Source organism: Sinocyclocheilus rhinocerous, unplaced genomic scaffold (assembly GCF_001515625.1).
Source record: "Sinocyclocheilus rhinocerous isolate Xijiao unplaced genomic scaffold, SAMN03320098_v1.1 scaffold798, whole genome shotgun sequence".
NCBI classification, from domain to species: domain Eukaryota; kingdom Metazoa; phylum Chordata; class Actinopteri; order Cypriniformes; family Cyprinidae; genus Sinocyclocheilus; species Sinocyclocheilus rhinocerous.
In genome coordinates this window covers 313,451-332,918 of record NW_015635037.1, presented here as the reverse complement: position 1 = coordinate 332,918, position 19,468 = coordinate 313,451, and the positions used below count along the sequence as shown (strand labels likewise).

General features: G+C 38.4%; 1 protein-coding gene across 1 annotated transcript in view; it reads right to left on the bottom strand.

Annotated features, from left to right (window-relative positions):
* Positions 1–968: 968 nt before the first annotated feature.
* LOC107746267 (guanine nucleotide exchange factor DBS-like) overlaps positions 969–19,468 on the bottom strand; it is a 70,442-nt gene continuing 51,942 nt past the window's right edge. The window contains exons 11-31 of the mRNA XM_016560399.1: positions 18,612–18,803; positions 17,121–17,312; positions 13,091–13,250; positions 12,523–12,575; positions 11,949–12,028; positions 11,792–11,858; positions 11,587–11,702; positions 11,419–11,488; positions 11,242–11,334; positions 10,308–10,400; positions 10,090–10,215; positions 9,753–9,974; positions 9,275–9,367; positions 9,070–9,148; positions 8,321–8,503; positions 7,912–8,004; positions 6,601–6,678; positions 3,530–3,639; positions 3,315–3,427; positions 1,966–2,069; positions 969–1,880 (exon numbers count right to left, since the gene is read on the bottom strand). Of these exons, the coding sequence (XP_016415885.1) occupies positions 1,801–1,880; positions 1,966–2,069; positions 3,315–3,427; positions 3,530–3,639; positions 6,601–6,678; positions 7,912–8,004; positions 8,321–8,503; positions 9,070–9,148; positions 9,275–9,367; positions 9,753–9,974; positions 10,090–10,215; positions 10,308–10,400; positions 11,242–11,334; positions 11,419–11,488; positions 11,587–11,702; positions 11,792–11,858; positions 11,949–12,028; positions 12,523–12,575; positions 13,091–13,250; positions 17,121–17,312; positions 18,612–18,803 (2,397 nt within the window). The 3' untranslated portion in view covers positions 969–1,800. The remainder of the gene's footprint in view (positions 1,881–1,965; positions 2,070–3,314; positions 3,428–3,529; positions 3,640–6,600; positions 6,679–7,911; positions 8,005–8,320; positions 8,504–9,069; positions 9,149–9,274; positions 9,368–9,752; positions 9,975–10,089; positions 10,216–10,307; positions 10,401–11,241; positions 11,335–11,418; positions 11,489–11,586; positions 11,703–11,791; positions 11,859–11,948; positions 12,029–12,522; positions 12,576–13,090; positions 13,251–17,120; positions 17,313–18,611; positions 18,804–19,468) is intronic.

Sequence of the window (19,468 nt, the reverse complement as noted above, 5' to 3'; positions counted from 1 at the left end):
TCTATAGGCTATATATATGCATGCATGTGTGTGTATTTATATATACATAATAAAAAATAAACAGCACACACATATATCACGTAAACAATTAATTATTTTGGATGCGATTAATAATATGACAGCACTATTTTTTTTTCTTGTATAGTTTTAATATCATTCCATAATTGTTATAAATATATATATATATATTTTTTTTTTATCAAAATGAAATTCTAACACAAAAGGTTCCCTAATTGTCTTTTATCACCAACACATGTAATGAAAAATGTATAAACCAGAAAAATTATTTTTTTAAATTATAAAGTTTTTTTTGTGGTGCACAATGAAAAGAGCTGATGCATGCAAGATCGAATTTACCACATTTAATTTAAAGGTCATCTTTAAAGCAGAAATTAAGAGAAATAGGAGGGGGGGGGAGGGGGGGAGTAGACATTTCCTTGACAAACCTGAGCAGACAAAAGAGGATAGATAGAATGTTTCAGTGAAGTTTATTTAAGCCTAAGCACTTTAAATTCATTCATCTCATCCTCTTAGATACATATTTACACATGTACACAGATACGCGTCTAATACAGGAAAAGATTGAGAGGCAAAACTAACATGCAGCAATGTGCCACATAAAATTGAAATAGAAATGAACAATGATTTTTGTATTACTGAACATGTTAAAAAGACAACATATAGTTATGGGGACATGAACATTTAAGCACAGTAAGGCTGTGGTCATCAAACTTGTCAGAAATTATGGCTTGATTGAATCAGCTGATTTGAAGAATGTTGATATAGATGAACATTGTCAAGCTGTGAGAAATACTTATTCGACATTAAAATGAGTCTTACAAAAGCTGATAGTTACAACATGCCAATTATCACTTTCCAGACATGACATTTTGAACGAACCAAATCAAACAATCTGTGGTGACAAAATAAATTACATAAAATGTGAACACAATTGGTACGTTTTTTTCTTTCAATTGCAATAATTGTACATGAATGGTGCAGAACAGTAAAGTGACAAATACAACAAAATACAATGAAATACATTTCATTGACACACAACAATAGTGGTCATAATATACAATATGTATATATATATACTGTTTTAATGAAAAACATGAGATAAAAGTTATCTGTACAAATCTTCTTTTACAGGAAATAATTTACAGGAAATAATTTAAACTATACAGCTGTTTTAGATTAATACATACAGTGAATAACAGGACTTTTCAGCAGGCATAACCTCAATAATCTTTATTGTATAAAACATCATTTCATTGTCTTGCTGCTACAGCAAATCAGACAGAAGCTTTAGACGCCAACAAAGTCAGACATTCCAAAAAGACACTGATATTCTCAGCGCAAGATCAATAAAACCAGTGGAAGCTCATGTGGTCATACATTAAAATCCAATGAGAGTCCTTTTTATGTATATTTAAAGACTTTTAAAACCGCAGGCTGCTCTGATGTTAATGCCGACTCTACCAAGAGCCCTTTTCTCTTTTAATCTTTGAGGAAATGCATGCAGACGTGAAACAAACAGCATCACACTGATACTTTCAAAGTAAAGGAGAATTTCCACGGGGAACAGCAGACACTGAATGACCTTTTTCCTCTCTCTTATGAAGGAGAGAAGGTTGCGAAAGTGTGACGCTCTATATAAAATATCCTGAATAGCGCATATTGACCGCAGAGGTCAATTCCTTTCTCGGGTGACGAGGTTAAATACAGTACAAAGACTCGAGGAGCTTCAGTAGAAAGCGCACTGTGTAGGAGCTGCCACAAGGCAGTGGAGCAGCAGCTTCAGGCTTTGATGTCTGAGAAGCTTGTGTAGGTTTCACTGCAGCTGGAGGATGTGCTGAGGTTTCCAGACCCACTGCCTTCTGTGGGAAAACATTCGTTCATAAAATGAAGATTTCATGACAGGGATTTGTAGTGTGGTGGAAGGAAAGTGGGAAGTTGTGTTACCTGAGCTGGAGAGGGATTGAGAAGATTTGGATTCTCCGATGAGAGTGAGCAGGTTTGCAGCAGGGACCCAGCCCTCCTTATTGGTCCGCAGATTACGTACAAACCTGAATCAGCACAAAAACATTGATATCACACCAGCCTCTGCTTACAGAAAACATTATGTGATTCTTATTCGGTCGTCTTATAAAAACAAACAAAAAAATGAGCCCAGACAATAATGTACGAGTGAAATTTACTTTTCATTCATAACAGGATACAAGACTCAAAATGCCAAAATGGATCTAGATGTTAAAATAATTGTGGGCAAAAAACAACAACAACACAAAAACAGTTTGAGGGGGCCACAAGATGACTTAAAATTAATATATTAAAATAATCTACCTATATAAACTAAATGCTAAAAAACACATAAAATCAAGATTGAAAACAAATAATTTTCATTTGCCATCAATAACTACTGATGTTACTGAAGAACCAAAGTTCTGGAATGCAGAACATATCATCTGGAATCACAAGATGAATCATGGTCGATTCATTCAGTATATTACTAAATCAACCATGTGAGTAGGCGTGGCTGAATCTTAACTTTTATAAAGAATATCTCTTTGGATTTGAGACTTTAGTCTTTGCAACTTTACAGATCTTCTTTATGCACCAAGAGCTTGTAACACTCCAAAGAGAAAGGAAAAATTGAAATCGCATCATATGACCCCTTTAAATATATATATAAGATAAATAAGCTGTTTTGTCATAATTACAGCAGAAATATCTAATAGTCAAAATGATCGAAAATCACAGTTTAATAGGTAACAGGTACTGTCCTTAATTAAAAAACTAAAAATAAATGAAGCTGAAATAAACTAAATTATAAATATTAGATGAAAAACTTTAAAATAAAACGAGAAACGTTGCTTTGTCAACTAACTGAAATAAGTTTAAGTTAAAGCACAAAAATTTCTAACTGGAAATTTACAAAAAAAAGCTAAGACTGAAATAAAAGTAAATTAAACCTTAATAGTAATATTTAAACAAAAAAAAGTCAAAATGAATTAAAAAAAATGAAAATATAAAAATAAAAGCAAATCAAAAATATTAATGAAAACTATAGTATATAAATAATACTAAAACACTGATACAGGACAGTCATAATTGTTTAGATTGAGCATTTATTTTCTATTAACTGATTAAACAGAAAAAAGATTCATTGATTTCAATTGTTGATTCATTGAAAACCACAAAAGAATGATCAGCTTGTGAGTCATAGTGGTTTGCAATGTGTAACATGAGGATGAGTAAACGATGACAGAATTGTCATAGTATTTACATAAACCTGAATGTGAGAATCTTACCAGCGTCCATCGTCTCCCTCTCTCACCAGCTGCACTGAGTCTCCGCTCTTAACCGTCAGCTCCTGTGGTCCGTTTTTGTCATGGTCAGCAACTACCACGTACCTGCCTGGAGACTGCACGCACACACAAACACCGTCAGTGGCCAAACTAAAGATATCTGTAAACAAACATGGATGGGACTCAAGAAATCGTGACGCTGGGTCACACTGACTCACCAGCTTTTTCCCTCCCTCATCCTCAGGATCAGAGTTCATGGGATCCTCGGCACTCGAGTAACCGTCGTTCTCCTCAGACGCGTCCACAGACAGCGATGCCTTGGAGAAGCCTTGTGGAAGAGAGGATGAGTGAGAAACAATCGTGACATTTGGCTCATGGTGAGACAACGAAAGAGAGGGATAAGTGGTGCTCCACAAAGATAGTGTGTGTGGAAGGTGAAGAAGAGACCGGCTCTGTTTCAAAACTTAGTGAGCTTTAAGTCGGCTGTCTTCTAAGGCAGCATGCTAAACATTAAGTTCCTGAAGTAAAATTCTTGGATTTCAAAAGAGTCTGGCATTAGCATGTTGCTAAGCTAACAACACAACAGCATTAAAAAAAAAAACATAACAGACACAATTTTCACTCAGAAATTGCTAGTAAATTTTGGAATCAAATAGAAAGAAATAGGAAGTAACACTGAAATAAATGTAAAACTTTGTAGCAGAAAGAGTGAAATAGAATTTTTTACAGTTTAGTCAACATTACTTTCGACCCAAATCACCATCTTAGATGTTTTCATTGAGACTTTGCATTGGGAGTGTGCATATGACGCCTATGCAGGCAGCACACTAAGTTTTGAAACAAATCCAGTGTCTCTTTCTCTCGTATCTATTTGAAAAGAGGAACAGCTCCAGGCACTGATATAACAGGAAGAGCTGTTTGTGTTTTATGTTCAGACAGCCATGACGCCGATGATTTTGATGACAGTTTGTGAATATGACACATTCGCAAATCATACAAAACATGTTTATGGAGAGATACATAAACGTTTTTAGGTCTGAATCAGTGGATAATTATGGAGCCTGGAAGAGTGTTTGGCAGAAAGGGATCTGTGGTTTCAGAATCGTAAAAGTGAATCCAGAACTAGCACCGCAAACCAGCAGACAGGAACCCAAACCAGACACTCATGCAGCGTTAAACGCAAGTGTTTTCACACGAAGGGAAGTGCAAGTTGAAATTCTTGCACAAATTGACAAATTCTGGTTTGTAAATGTACAGTATTAAAGTATTAGCATAAATTGACTGTATACTGTATTTAAAGGGAATGAAACTTGTCTTTATTTACTAGCCCTCATGTTGTTCCAAACCTGTATGACTTTTTGTTTTGTGGAAACAAAAGACTTTTCCACGCAATGTTTTCCATGCAGTTACTACAAACGGGAACCGAAGCTTTCAAATTTCAAAAGGGGTGAAAAAGTATAACGTAAATGCAAAAATCTCCTAAAGAGCTTTGTATGAGGAACAGGTCGAGACTTCGTATTCACTTAAAATCTTGAGACTTTTTAGAGAAATATTGCAGTTATCAGTCCAATTTGTAAATGAATCATTCTTTTGAGTTGGATCTTTTCAAATGAAGTGACTGATTTGGTTCACAAACCAGTCTGATTCATTCATGACTCAAGTTCAATTCACTGAATCAGGATAACAACCACTTCTGTGATACTTTCATGGCGCTTTTACTTCTTCTTTGAAGGCTGAATGCTTTAGTCTCCAATTCAATGCAAACGCATGGAAAACAGCAACCAGTAAATTGTGGAAAATGTCTCCTTTTGTGTTCCACAGAAGAAAGAAAGTCATACAGGTTTGGAAGAACACGAGTGTGAGTAAATAAAGATTGATTTTCAGTGTTCATACTATTATAATGGTTTCAACTATTCCTTTAAGAGATTACCTGATCATTCTCTCTGCTGTAACAATTACAAGATATGAACTAGGCTGGTTTCACATTCTCCCACAGTAAAGAGCATTTCAGATCGACAGTAGTAATTTATTGAGCAGTTATGTAAAAGTGATGCCATTTTAGCGCCGTGATTTATTCTGCAAACCACCAATTACAGTGCAAAAAGAAGGCTGAATGCTTTAGTCTCCAATTCAATGCAAACGCATGGAAAACAGCAACCAGTAAATTGTGGAAAATGTCTCCTTTTGTGTTCCACAGAAGAAAGAAAGTCATACAGGTTTGGAAGAACACGAGTGTGAGTAAATAAAGATTGATTTTCAGTGTTCATACTATTATAATGGTTTCAACTATTCCTTTAAGAGATTACCTGATCATTCTCTCTGCTGTAACAATTATAAGATATGAACTAGGCTGGTTTCACATTCTCCCACAGTAAAGAGCATTTCAGATCGACAGTAGTAATTTATTGAGCAGTTATGTCAAAGTGATGCCATTTTAGCGCCGTGATTTATTCTGCAAACCACCAATTACAGTGCAATAATATCATACCCTGTGGTTAGTGTTTGCCAGTCTGTTCGGAAGTTCGCAGTGAGAGAGCAATAAAGACAAAGTTCATTCCCACACCAGGCATCTAGTTACCTCTCCTTTTAGTCTGCAACAGACTAGAAGTGCTCAGCCATCTCACTCGGGTAAGAGTGATGTGGGGACCTGCGTCTAAGGGAGAGGCAGCCGATAAGATTTCAAAGACTCCATCGATTTACCAACCACCCCACAGATTGTTGGTTGGGTGTACAGCACAAGTCATTTTGTTTGGATTGTAAATGCTTAAAAGGACAGTCCACCCAATAATGAAAATTCTGTCATCATTTATTCACCTTCATGTTGTTCTAAACCTGTACGACTTTCTTTTTTCTGTGGAACACAAAAGATGATATTTTTTTTAAAATGTTGGTAATTAAACAGTTTCAATTCTCACTGACTTTCATTGCATGGACAGAAATACAATGGAAGTCAATGGGAAATGAAAACGCTTGGTTATCAACATTCTTCAAAATATCTTCTTTTGTGTTCAGCAGAAAAAACAAACTCATCTCAGGTTTGGGATGACATGAAGATGAATACACAATGACAGAATGATCATTTATGGGTGAACTATCCCTTTAACACCTAATATAGAAGCATTTTAGTTTCAATTACTTTAGGCTGATGTATGAAAGATGGTGAAACATAATATATGGAGGTGAAATAAAATTTGGCAACCACATAATATGATAAAATAAATATTTTGGAACACTGGTCATGGCTGATGTTGGAGGAGGGAATGCTGGGAGTTTTCAGGGGACAGTGTACCTCTAAAGCCAAACGGTGTAGGATCACTCTTAATCTCATGTCTTTTAGTTTTGTGGTCAGGACTAGGGGGGGATGATCCTGGCAGCCATAGCAAGGAGCGAGAACAAAAAATCAGGAAAGAAGGAAGAGAAAGTCTTTAACAGGGTTAAAGGAAAGATTCTTAAATATTATAAAGAAAAAAGTGGCTCTTTTGCAGGGTGAAAGCCTTTACAGCAACCATGTCCACTAAAGTCTTACACTGTGCCTTAACTATCTGCAATGCGATAAAACGCGATAATGGTTTTCAGAAATTGACCTGATCCAAAATCCCACTCTTATAACCATATATTAAAGAAACACATAGTTATGGGAGTAAGCAAGTAAGTAAATAAAAGGCTAGCATTTTCGGTTTTGGTGTGAACACATTATTGTTCCTGGAAATAAGTTATGTCACACCTGGTTAAGGCACAGTGAATAGCTCTTAAGTGGTGATTGATCTAAATTGTAATACTACCAAGCTTAAACTCTGATGTTAAACTGCTGCTAATCTAGACTTTCTGATCTACACTAGAGTCTAGTGTTTTCTGAGACTACAGTATACCTGGAGGGCAGAGAGCGACCATGGGTAGTGTTAGGCTTTTGCCACCAGAGGGGGCTATCGGTTCTGCAGTGGGGTTCAAGCCAAATATTAGTGAATATTCCAAATTAAATCTTCACAATTTATATAATGCCTCTGAAATTTGTGTTGACCAAATATTTTTAACTAAACATTTGTGACCCTGGACCACAAAACCAGTCATAAGGGTAAATTTTTCGAAATTGAGATTTATACATCATCTGAAAGCTGAATAAATAAGCTTTCCATTGATGTATGGTTTGTTAGGATAGGACAATATTTGGTCGAGATACAACTATTTTAAAATCTGGAATCTGAGGGTGCAAACAAATCTAAATACTGAGAAAATCACCTTTAAAGTTGTCAAAATGAAGTTCTTAGCAATGCATATTACTAATCAAAAATTAAGCTTTGATATATTTACGGTAGGAAATTTACAAAAAAATCTTCATGGAACATGATCTTTACTTAATATCCTAATGAATTTTGGCATAAAAGAAAAATCGATAATTTTGACCCATACAATGTTTTTTTTTTTGGCTATTGCTAAAAATATACCCCAGCGACTTAAGACTGGTTTTGTGGTCCAGGGTCACATTTCAACTATTAAAGTTATGTTAAGCTTTCTTTTATATAAATGTTTCATCAGTATGCAGTCACCCTGTTTTAAAAGTATGATACATTCTTGTGTAAAGCTGTGAGCCCTCCTGTTGTACCTTTTTGACTCTTGAGGTTACTGAAGCCCTGCAGTGTAAAACGCTTTTTAGCCACTGCAGCTCTCTCAGTGTTGGGACTGGTGACAGTCTCGTCTATTCTCCACAGAGACAGAGAGAAAGAAAGAGGAAGGGGAAATAATGAAGGACGTTACAGGTTTAGTCAGGAAAAAGAAACACAGGGGTTACAAAGAACATCAGAGAAATTCACAGTCCAAGCAGCAAGAGGAAAGATAGCAGCATTCTGAATAGTGGGACAGATTTTGGGACACGTTAGTTTGGGGTTGTTTTCACTGACTGACTGATGTCATATATTTCCTGTGTAATATCAGAAAGATGGCTTTTGAAAATGTTTTGACCATAGAGTGTGTAGTGAGACCATATATGTGTATGTTGAGAAGGGCTGACTGACCTTTGACCTTGTCGTTATTTTTAAGTGAGACAGCTGTACTGGGATCTGCTGCTGTGGGTTCAGTTTTCTTCTCTTCTCCTTTCTTGAGGGTCTTTGGGTTGGTCTTGAAGGGGCTCAGGGTTAGGCTGGTGCTGGTGGGAGTTAACTGTGAGATCTGATCCGAGCTCTTCTGCTGCCGTGCTTCTGAAATACAACATCACATGATTTAGATAACCACACACACAATAAAACTGATGTGAAGGGTGTCATTTTATATGCACTACTGTTCAAAGGTTTGAGAGGGATAATTTTTTTTTTGGTTTTTGAAAGTGTCTTTTGCTCAGCAAGGCTGCATTTATTTGATCAGTTAGACAGTAAGTAATATTGTGAAATATTAAAACAGTAATATTGTGAAATATTAGTACAATTTAAAATAACTATTTTAATATATAAAAAAAAAATGTCCTTATACGGCAAAACTGTATGGCAAAGCTGAATTAACAACATTACTCCAGTTTTCAGTGTCACATGATCCTTCATAAGTCATTTCTTATTTTTATCAATGTTGAAAACAGCTGTGAAGCTTTTTTTTTTGGAAACCATGATACTTTTACAAAGGATTCTTTGATTAAGAACAGCACTTATTAAAAATAGAAAATTTTTGTAACATTATGAATGTATTTATTGTTACTACTGATCAATTTAATGCATCCTTGCTAAATGAAAGTAATAATTTAGCTCAATAAAGAAACAAAAGCTATTTATTTCACCTCTGTAGGCCTTTAGTTGCCCCGTTAGAACCTTCCGGATCTCGTTCACCCATGCTGTTTTGATCTCTGGTGTCGACGCCTGAAAATAACCAATAAAATGCTCAGAAAGGCAAGTGACAGGATCACAGAGTGTTGCTTTAAATTATGTACATTCAATGCTATTTAAATATAGGATTTTTTTAATAAGGACAATTTTTAAGTTTACCTGTACAATGTACACCTCCTCTCGAGAATTACACCAGATCTCAAACTTTTTGTTGTCTCCTTTTGCATTTTCAGTAATACCTACAGCACTCATCTGTCAGAGGAAAATATAAATAAAAATAATCTGACTTAAACAGGAACCTGATATTCCCTGTCATTTATTTACATGCAAATATATCTGTTTACCTTGAATGGAACTTAACTTACTCAAGACAAAACACAAATTAAACATGCAGATTTCATTTCTTGTTTTTCTGGGTTATACCACACTAAAATGATCAATTATTCCTTGTTAATATTTGTAATAGAACAGTTTTGATAAAGAAACTGATTTAGGATTGTAAAGTGATTTGGGGGGGTGGGATTTAAATTTTCAGTTACCAGCCCACATTTTTAAGCACTCCGCCACATCGTCTTAAAGAAGTGGACCGATTTCCATGTCAGAGAAATACTAAACTACTTTAGTATTCAGTACTTACACTGAGTGAGTGTTTGAAGCTGTATGAAGGCGCTTTCTCATAACCCTCTCCGTTCTCCTCTCGTTTCTTACAGAAGAGCAGAGCTTTCTCATGCAGGAACAGGTGTCTCTGCATGGGCTTGAAGCGAGCCAGGTCTTTCACCTTCGCGTGACCCTTCTTATGCTCCGTCCACACGCTGAACGACCCCTGCATCATCAGACGTCCCAGATCACTGAGGTTGCCCTGGAAGCACAGGTCAGAGGTCAACAGCTACTCCAAAGGCGACTTACATTATTGGAAACCATTTTAATTCAAAGTGAACATTAAACTTCACAACGTGTGTAAATGACATCCTTACTTCATATCCAGTGATGGCGATAAGGTGCATGGAGTCATTCACAGCTTTCAGGATGCCCAGAATAGATGAGAGCGCCTCCTGCAGGTCATCCTCACCCTCACAGCCTTTACTGTACTTCAGCAGTTCCTGACAGTAACACACATGAACACAGAGGCTACATCAGTGAGAGGTGCACACATGAGTTATATATCTGCACATGTGCTCTGGGTCTAGTTTACCTTCAGTAAGAGCTGGTATTTGGTTATTCTCTGCACTGGTTTGAGCAGGTACGAGTCCAAACCAAGCTTATGTTCCAGTTTCTTTTGACACTCCTGAAAACAATACACACAAATTCTCTATTTATTTTTTTACTATGATTTTTATCTTATTATGATAATGAATATTATTATTATTATGTAAATATTATTATTAAACTATTATAATTAATATTTATTAAATTATAAAATTTATTAAATAAAAATGTATTGTAAATATTTATTAAATAATACTTATAATTATTATTAATAGCAATAATAATAATTATAATAATAATAATGTTCAGAACTTTGGTGTCGGTAAATCATTTTTTAAAAGAAATTAATGTGTTAATTTAGCAAGGACACATTAAAAATGATCAAAAGTGACGTAAAAGTTAAAGTAAATACATTTACATTTTTACAAAAACTGTCTATTTCAACAGCCTATTTCAAGCTTTTAAGCACCAAATCAGCATATTAGAATGATTTCTGAAGGATCATGTGACACTGAAGACTGGAGTAATGATGCTGAAAATTCAGCTTTATATCAAATGAATAAAGTACATTTTTAAATATATTAAAATAGAAAACAGTTGTTTTAAATGGTAATACAATGTTTCCCAATATTACGGTTTCTACTGTATTTTAGATCAAATAAATGCAGCCTTAGTGAGTAAAAAGAGACTTCTTTCAAAAACACACATACAAAAAAAAAAAAAAAAGAAATCATACCGAATCCAAACTTTTGAACAGTAGTGTTTATCGGGTCCTATATGCTGTATTCCTAATTTACTACATATGGTTCTATGACCCATTTAAATTACAGAAAGAAATATGTGCTTATGTGGAATGTAGCCTTAATATACAGTATCAGCATAAAATACAGCATCTTTAGTGTCTTGTAAAGTAAGATGACCTGGAAGAAAGCGCAGTCAGAGCACTGTCTCCATAGAGACTCGGAGCGAGGCTTGTTCTGACAGTACTTCTCATAGATCTGCAGATCCGTCATCTGAGAAACAGGAAAATTATGTTTGCATAATCTATTCAATAATGTATTCAATCAGAACAGCACAGGATGTAACATCCGACTCACTCTCTCCAAGAAACACCGGCCCACAAGCTCAGGATAGTCTGTGTACGCTTCCAGTTCACGAAGAAAAGTCCTGAAATATACAGAGAGTGAATAGAGAGAATAAAAAGTGCTTTAGCATTATAACACCACTCAAGCGGAAGCTAAAACAGACACAGGGGGTTCACTCACTTCTTGTGGAACTGGTATATCTCAGGCATATTCCCAAAGAGGATGTCCTTCTTGTGAAGCAGTGTATTGGGGATGAGGTGAGCCATGGCAGGATTGTCCATTTCTGCTCCATAACCCTAAACACAAATTAATCTGTCAAGTCTAATGTATTAAAAAATCAGAACTAATCTGACCTCTAGAGGTTAAAAATGTCAGTGCAACTCACCTCCAGCACACACAGCAGCTCCTCCACATACGCTCGCTCCGTCTCCAACAGCTCGTTCATCACATGCCTGTAGTGGACGGACATTAAACACATAATCCATATAGAAAGACACAATTAGAGCTGATTTTCCTCCATTTGTAATAAGCTCCTGACTGACCGTCTAAGCACAGCAAAGTTCTCCTCTTCATCAGAGACAGACGGGTGTCTGCTGCCATCATTCTGTAAGTGTATCTCTCCCTGCAAATATAAACAACCCTGCATTAGTGTCTTGAAAATGTGTACGAATTAATTAAATCACAAATACCATAGAGAAGTTGGTTTGGCAGAACATTTTTAGCTCAACATTCAAAATTCACTCAAATTAACTCTAAATGTGAAATAATTATTTAAATAATAACCAATAAGGTTGTTAATATGAAAATCATCTGTAAAAATTAAGATTAAACAATAAAAAAAAAACTATTCTTTTTTTCCACTTAAAAATGTTGCAAGAGTTTTTCTTTGTGACAAAAATAGTCATTTCCACACTCTCTGACCCTGAGACCAATATAACAGAAGGAAAATTTGCTTCATCATGTTATGATCAATTAACAACAAGCTTAAGTGCAAAAAATGCATATGTTGAAGGTACAATGTAACCAATGTTGCTTTAATTATCAATATCAAAGCAGTCATATAAATATGATTGCTTATACGTTCAATAAAGCACTGCCTAGAGATGAGACACCTACTTTTCTGCAGTTTCCATTTATGATATCACCCTCTATCGTCTTCTCCCTATGAGCTGGGATAAAAGCACACTTATATTAATAAACTAATAAAAAATATATATTACACTGCTTTTTGTGTCATGCAATGAGCCCTGCAGCTCTCCATTGTGAACACTAGATGGCAGGAGAATACAGTAAGTGACAGAGTCCGCCATATCTGTTGTGCATGAGTGACCATAAGTAGCTAATGGCCAGTGTGTGTGTATGAGTGTGGAGGGGGTTAGGGGACGACATTGAGGGGACCGCACTGCAGAGGAGAGAAGCCACTGCTAAACTGCTCTGTAGAAAACCGCTGTATTAATGTGTTTGCCTCTGCATAAAATGCACAAGTCATGTGATATTCATTTTATTAGGGGTTAATTCAGAATTAAAACTGCTGAATAATTTAGATATTTAGATATTCAAGCTGAGAACACAATAGTCCTGAACTTGAGTGAACATGGCCCAAAATGTTTGTATTATTCAGTAGGATCACAACTAATCCAGCCATCCAACACAACACATAAAAAGTCACATTTAGGGGGTTAACCTGGAGAAGAGATGGGTGATTTGATGATGGCCTCAGGACGTGGGGCAACGGGCTGCACGGGTCGTGTCTGTTTGGCTGCTAACTTCTTCAGACTGACCCTCCTCTTCTCAAACATTTCCTGCATGGACAGCTGCTTCTGAAACACTTTGTCCACCTGATCCTGTTTGAGCACAGAGAAGACATTCATTTAACACTAACAAACTAAAACCACACAAGACATCTGACTAATAATATTCACATTCTCAATAACACTTTAATTAAAGGGGTCATGAACTGAGAAATCAAAATTCCCTTGATCTTTTGATATGTAAGAGGTCATTGTGCTATAAAAACATGCTTTAATTTTCAGAACTCAAAACTTTCTCATTAGTCTAAAAACAGCTTATATTGAAGCCAATCTGCCAAAATGACAGCTTGTGGAATGTGCCACTTTATGATGTAACAGTGTGGATAAGCACCGCCTCCGCAGAAGATGATGATCAACGCCTGCTTCTATATCACTGCCTGTTTAGCCTTGCCCACCGATTTGCACACATAGTGTAAATACAGGCGAATGCGCAGGTCTACGCAGAAATCAAATTATAAACTTTATTTGAAGAACTTTATTTTTAATTAAGTGCCAGACTGTGTCAGTAAGAACTTAAATTATGTTTTTGGATGTACAAATCTTGATAACATTATAAGTGGACCTCAGAGAATGTCTTGGTTACGTATGGTAACCCTCGTTCCCTGATGGAGGGAATGGAGACGTTGTGTTGAGTGTACAACACTAGGGTTCGCTCTTGGGAGCCCAAACACTTCTAACATCTTTGAGAAAAGGCAAATGAAATTGGGTATGCAGAATTTGCATAGCTGGCCACGCCCCGGACATCTGGGTATAAATAGGCCAGCATGGCATCTGCTCACTCGTTCTGTTCTGAGGAGTCGAGAAGCATCTCAACCCACTCAGAGGCAATTCGGAGTTGTGGCATGAAGGACACAACGTCTTCATTCCCTCCATCAGGGAACGAGGGTTACCATACGTAACAGAGACGTTCCCTTTCTGTTGTTCACTTCGACATTGTGTCGAGTGTACGACACTAGGGGTCCCTATACTAAACGTCACAACTGCGTCACGAGTCCACGGGGGCGCAGATGTTGACAAGCCAGCGTGTCACAACCAAATGCACCTCTCCTCCTCATAACCTTCCAACGCCCAAGACTTAAAGGGGTCATATGGAGGACCGTTTCCTGATCCTGGTAGAGTAGACTACAATGCCGGCTGTTCTGACTCACGGACTATAAGTACGTTTTTTTATATTTAAAGAGTTTTTATATTTAAAGTGAGTTTTTTGGGCAGTGTAGAGTAGGGCTTGTTGTTTGTCATTTCTCCGATCACAAATGCAGACATGGTTTTATGTTTTCGCGGCGCGGACCTCACTCTCCAACATCCGGCAGAGCCGCCATAGAGGCAGAGGTCCCCTCAGCCGGAGCCTTTTCCCATAGTAATACTCACCATAATATAACAGCTGAAAAGTCTTGGTAGTGAACGTTGAGTCAGTGACTATTCCCCCATGGGGGAAAGGCACTACAGAGTTCACATCCTACCCGATGGGGAGGTAACATGTGAGGATCCACCTATGGACTTACAGAGAAAGTACCACAGAACTACCAAAACCCAGAACCTGTTGACAGACTGAATGTCTGTCTAGGGGAACACTGAGCCTCAGGGGCAACTCAGTGGAGAATACACACATGGGGCCGCAAGAGGAGCCGCTACATGTGGAGCACTAACCCAATACTCGAGGGAACTTACCTCGGAATGGGTTCTAATAGCGAGTTCCTCCGCCGAACTTCGCTAAGTAAAGTGCTTATGTGATGGAAGGGTAGTCCAGAGTTCATGAAAGCTGGACTGAATAAGCGCATAACCACCCTGGGGGGAGTAGCGCTGGTAGCAAGCCCTACACCCTGCCAGTCTCCTGAGTCAAGAACTGATGTTCAGAACTCTAGAAGAAACTGACTCCATTCGTAGATTATAAAATCTAACAAATGTATTAGGTGTAGCCCAACCTGCAGCTCTACAGATATCTGCTAGAGAGGCACTGTTCAACAGGGCTGCTAATGCAGCCATGCCCCTGGTAGAGTGAGCCCTCACACTCCCAGTCCCAGAGGCAAGATGTGTTTGATGGCCTCTGTCTGCTTCTTTACCGTGGAGAACTCCTGGGCAAATTCTTCCACGGTCTCGCCAAAGAGACCAACCTGTGAAATGGGTGCATCAAGAAAGCGCAATTTCTTGGCTTCCCACATCTCAGCCAGGTTGAGCCACAGGTGGCGTTCCTGGACCACTAGTGTGGACATCGCCCTCCCCAGAGCCTGTGCCGTGACCTTCGTAGCCCGGAGGGCATAGTCAGTAGCTGTGTGCAGTTCCTGCAGTACCTCTGGGTTAGGACCACCCTCATGCAGTTCTTTCAACGCCTTGGCCTGGTAGACCTGCAGGATGGCCATAGCGTGCAGGGTGGATGCAGCTTGTCCATAAGCCTTCGCCACCAGGGACGAAGAGAAGTTACAGGCCCTGGACGGGAGTCTGGGGCTGCGTTTTACGGGCAAAGATGCACTACAATCGCTCTCTCCACCTGGGGAACCGTATAGGGCAGAAGAACCAGTGTATAGTGTTCTGGCCGAAAAAGGGGCCTTCCACGATTTCGTCAATGTTACTCGTGCATTTCCAGGAAGAAAGGCACTGGGGCTGGGCGCGGCTTAGTGTTGCACTCAGCACCCAGAAACCAATCATCCAGCTGCAAGCGCTCCGGGCAGGGTGGGGGAGACCACTCCAGCCCGATGCTCTTGGCTGCCCGGGCAAGCATGGCTGCCATCTCAGCATCGGCCTCGGACTGAGACTCAGCGCCCGTAGATACTTGCTCAGCAGTCATCTGCTTCCAATGGCTCAAGCCCGCTCTCCGATGCTGTGATTGACAGCTCGTCCTGCTCACGACGGGCTCTCAAACTCATCCAGAAACTCGACCGGTAAGCACGAAGCAAGAGAGGAACGGGAAGCTTGCAGGGATTGCCCCCGCAAAACTAATCCCTCCTCCCCATGCTCTTCTGCGGCGCACATCGCTGCAGCCTCATACCTGGAGGTAGAAGGACCAGAGCCGCAAGCAGCCGTGGTGACTCGGGGTCTTTTGGCGAAGTGCAACGTGCCGATGAGAAGTGCCTCGCAAGCAGGGCACGAACCAACCACAAGCGCTGCCTCAGCGTGAGCATGGCCCAAACACTGAATACAGCACTTGTGCCGGTCGTCTTTCGAGACGTGCCAACCTCAACCAGAAACACATGGACAGAAAGGCATGATGAACACAAAATTCCACCCATGTAACTCTTTCAGAGAAATTGCTCTTTTAGAGGAAATTTGCTCTTCTAGAGATCGCCGTTGAAGCACCCAGGGGTACTCTCACAACACTTATCTGTGTATGAGTAGGGAGAGACCGCTGACCGTGCCTTAGATCCAACGACGAGGAAATGAGAGATGAATGATTGCAACTTCTCCGTAAGACACGCTAGCTTTCCCAAGGCAGACGAACTTAGAGTGGTTACGATCATCCGGGTTTAAATCTGCTCAAATTGATTTGATTTTGACGCAATATTTACACTGAAGCTGAGCATGACATTTCCCGACCAGGCACCGAGTGGTGCCAATCACAATACACACTGGCCCAGCTAACCAATCACAGCACATTTCGTATTTCAGAAGGCGGACCTTCATTTGATACAGGAACTATTCGAGCCGTTCATGCGAGACTGGGGAGAGAGGTGTTGTAATAATGTAAAATATGTGAAAAATAATGTGTTTTTCGAACAACCTAGTATGAGAGCCTGTTCTAGTACACCCCCAAAACAAAATCAAGACTTTGTAAAAGAGCATAATAGGACCACTTTAAATGACCAATAACTCCATGTATATGAACAGTAAATAGGTGTATAAATAAAAATCTATAAACGTATTATGGCTCAGCATGTCAGCTCTGTTTTTTAATGGTTTTGAGTCTTTTACCCTGAAGTCTTGTGTGAGCACCGACTCATAGTCCCTCCAAATTCCACTCAAATCTGTTAGCTTGTGCTGATTGGCTGTTTCCAGGAAACGCTCAATCTCCTGCAGCGCTGACTCCGCCCCATCCTGTGATTGACACTTATCCACAGGTTGAGATGCCAGCAGGTAGATCCCATCATCACACCATTTAGTGGCCTGGAAGAGAACGAAAAAGAGTCAATGATCATCATTAAAGAGGGCTTTTAGTCCATGTCTGGAAAGGAAAGGATGTGACGTAGAGGTCTGTGCTGGACTATTTTTTTAGTCCCACTCCCGCAAGGTTATATTCCGCACCCACCCGCTCCTGCTATATATTCACTCTTTGTTCACCCACTGTCTGCTTAGAATAATTTTCTTCCCGAACCGACTGTTTCCGCAAAATTTAGATCTCGTTTCCAGAATCTCACATTTAAATTTCCGCTACTGAAAGAAAGAGAGATAGGCTGACAAATAAAAGTGTAGTCTGCACAAAATTGTATGTTATTTTATTCGTCTTGTCAAGAGTCTTGAATTTATTGACTTTGACTTGAATTTATATGAATTATCTTAAGACACAAAATTCGTTTAATATTTTATGCAACACAGTAGGAAAAAAAGTGTCATAGAAAATAAAAAAGTTGTACAAAAATTTTATTTCTTATTTTTATTCGTCTTGTCAGGATACAATTCGTTTAACATTTACAACACAATAGGAAAAAGTGTCATAGAGAGAAAAAAAATAAAAATGTAGGTTGTACAAAAATAGCCTATTAGCTATTTTTATTCGTCTTGTCAAAATACTAAATTCGTTTGACATTTTTCTGTTAACACAGTAGGAAAAGTGTCGCAGAGAAAAATAAATTAGTGCCGCGTTTTATTCGGGAATTTAATCCTGTGGTGCAAAAAATCTGGTTGAGAGCTGCGGGAATGCAGACATCTAATGTGACGTGTGGCCAAGTATGGTGACCCATACTCGGAATTTGTACTCTGCATTTCACCTATCCAAGTGCACGCACATACCAGTGAGTAGTGAACAAACACACACACACACACACTGTGAACACACACCCGGAGCAGTGGGCAGCATTTTGGTGCCTTGCTCAAGGGTCTCACCTCAGTCGTGGTATTGAAGGTGGAAGAGAGCACTGGTCATTCACTCCCCCCACCTACAATCCCTGCTGGACCTGAGACTCAAACCCGTAACCTTTGGGTTACAAGTCTGACTCTCTAACCATTAGGCCACAACTGCTTTGAGAGTATTTGTAATACGTTAATAATGGGCATGCTAATAAGCAACTAGTTAATAGTGAGAATTGGTCCCTATAATAAAGTGTTACCAATCCATTTTTTACATCCTGCAACTTCCAGATTCAATAAGAAAAATGTCAACACAGGAAAGAAAGTGTCTATTGTTGAGCATTTTAGAGGGCTCCTGAACAGTGCTGATGAAGGAATCAATGGCTGGGCCTACTGTACCTTCTCTAGACACTGGTGTAGCTCCATGGCTTTGAGCAGATAGGCTTTCTTGGCCTTGAGGATGCTGCTGATCTCCTCGCACACAGCCCGCAGCTCAGAGCATTTGGGGAGGATGGAGTCCACAGCATAATGAGACGCTTCAATCAGCTGGTCAGCATCACATGCTAGAGTCAGCGCTCGGTCCAACACCTCCTACAGACAGAGAGAGAAATATTTCATAGTATTACGCACACTTCAAAAAGTTTTAAAGAAATTTTCAGGAACTTTTATTCAGCAAGGATGCATTAAATTGATGAAATATTACAGTAAATAGAATTTATAATGACAGTATATTTATAATGTTAATGTTATCTATTTCAAATAAATGCTGTTCCATTTCAAATAAACACTGGAAACAAATGTATCATGATTTCCACATAATTATGAAGCAGCACAACTGTTTTAAATATTGATGCTAATAATGTTTCTTAAGCATCAAATCAGCATATTAGACGGATTTGTGAAGAATGGTAACACTGAAGACTTGAAAAACTGACAGTGAAAAATTCAGATTTGCTGGATAAATCACATTAAAATATATTAAAAGCTATTCATTTAATTTTCAAATATTTCACAGTATTACTTTTTTTATCTAGTATTTACTTTTTTTACTGTATTTCTGCTCAAATAAATGCCGTATTGGGGAACTTAAAAGACTTCTTTATAAGACATAAAAACATCTCACTGACCCAAATAGTTTGAACTGTAGAATATATTTTTATTTTAATAAAGTGATCGCGGCAGGAATGAAAAACAGAATAGTATTATTCAACAATTGTAATTATACATACACGTGTGTATATATATATATATATATA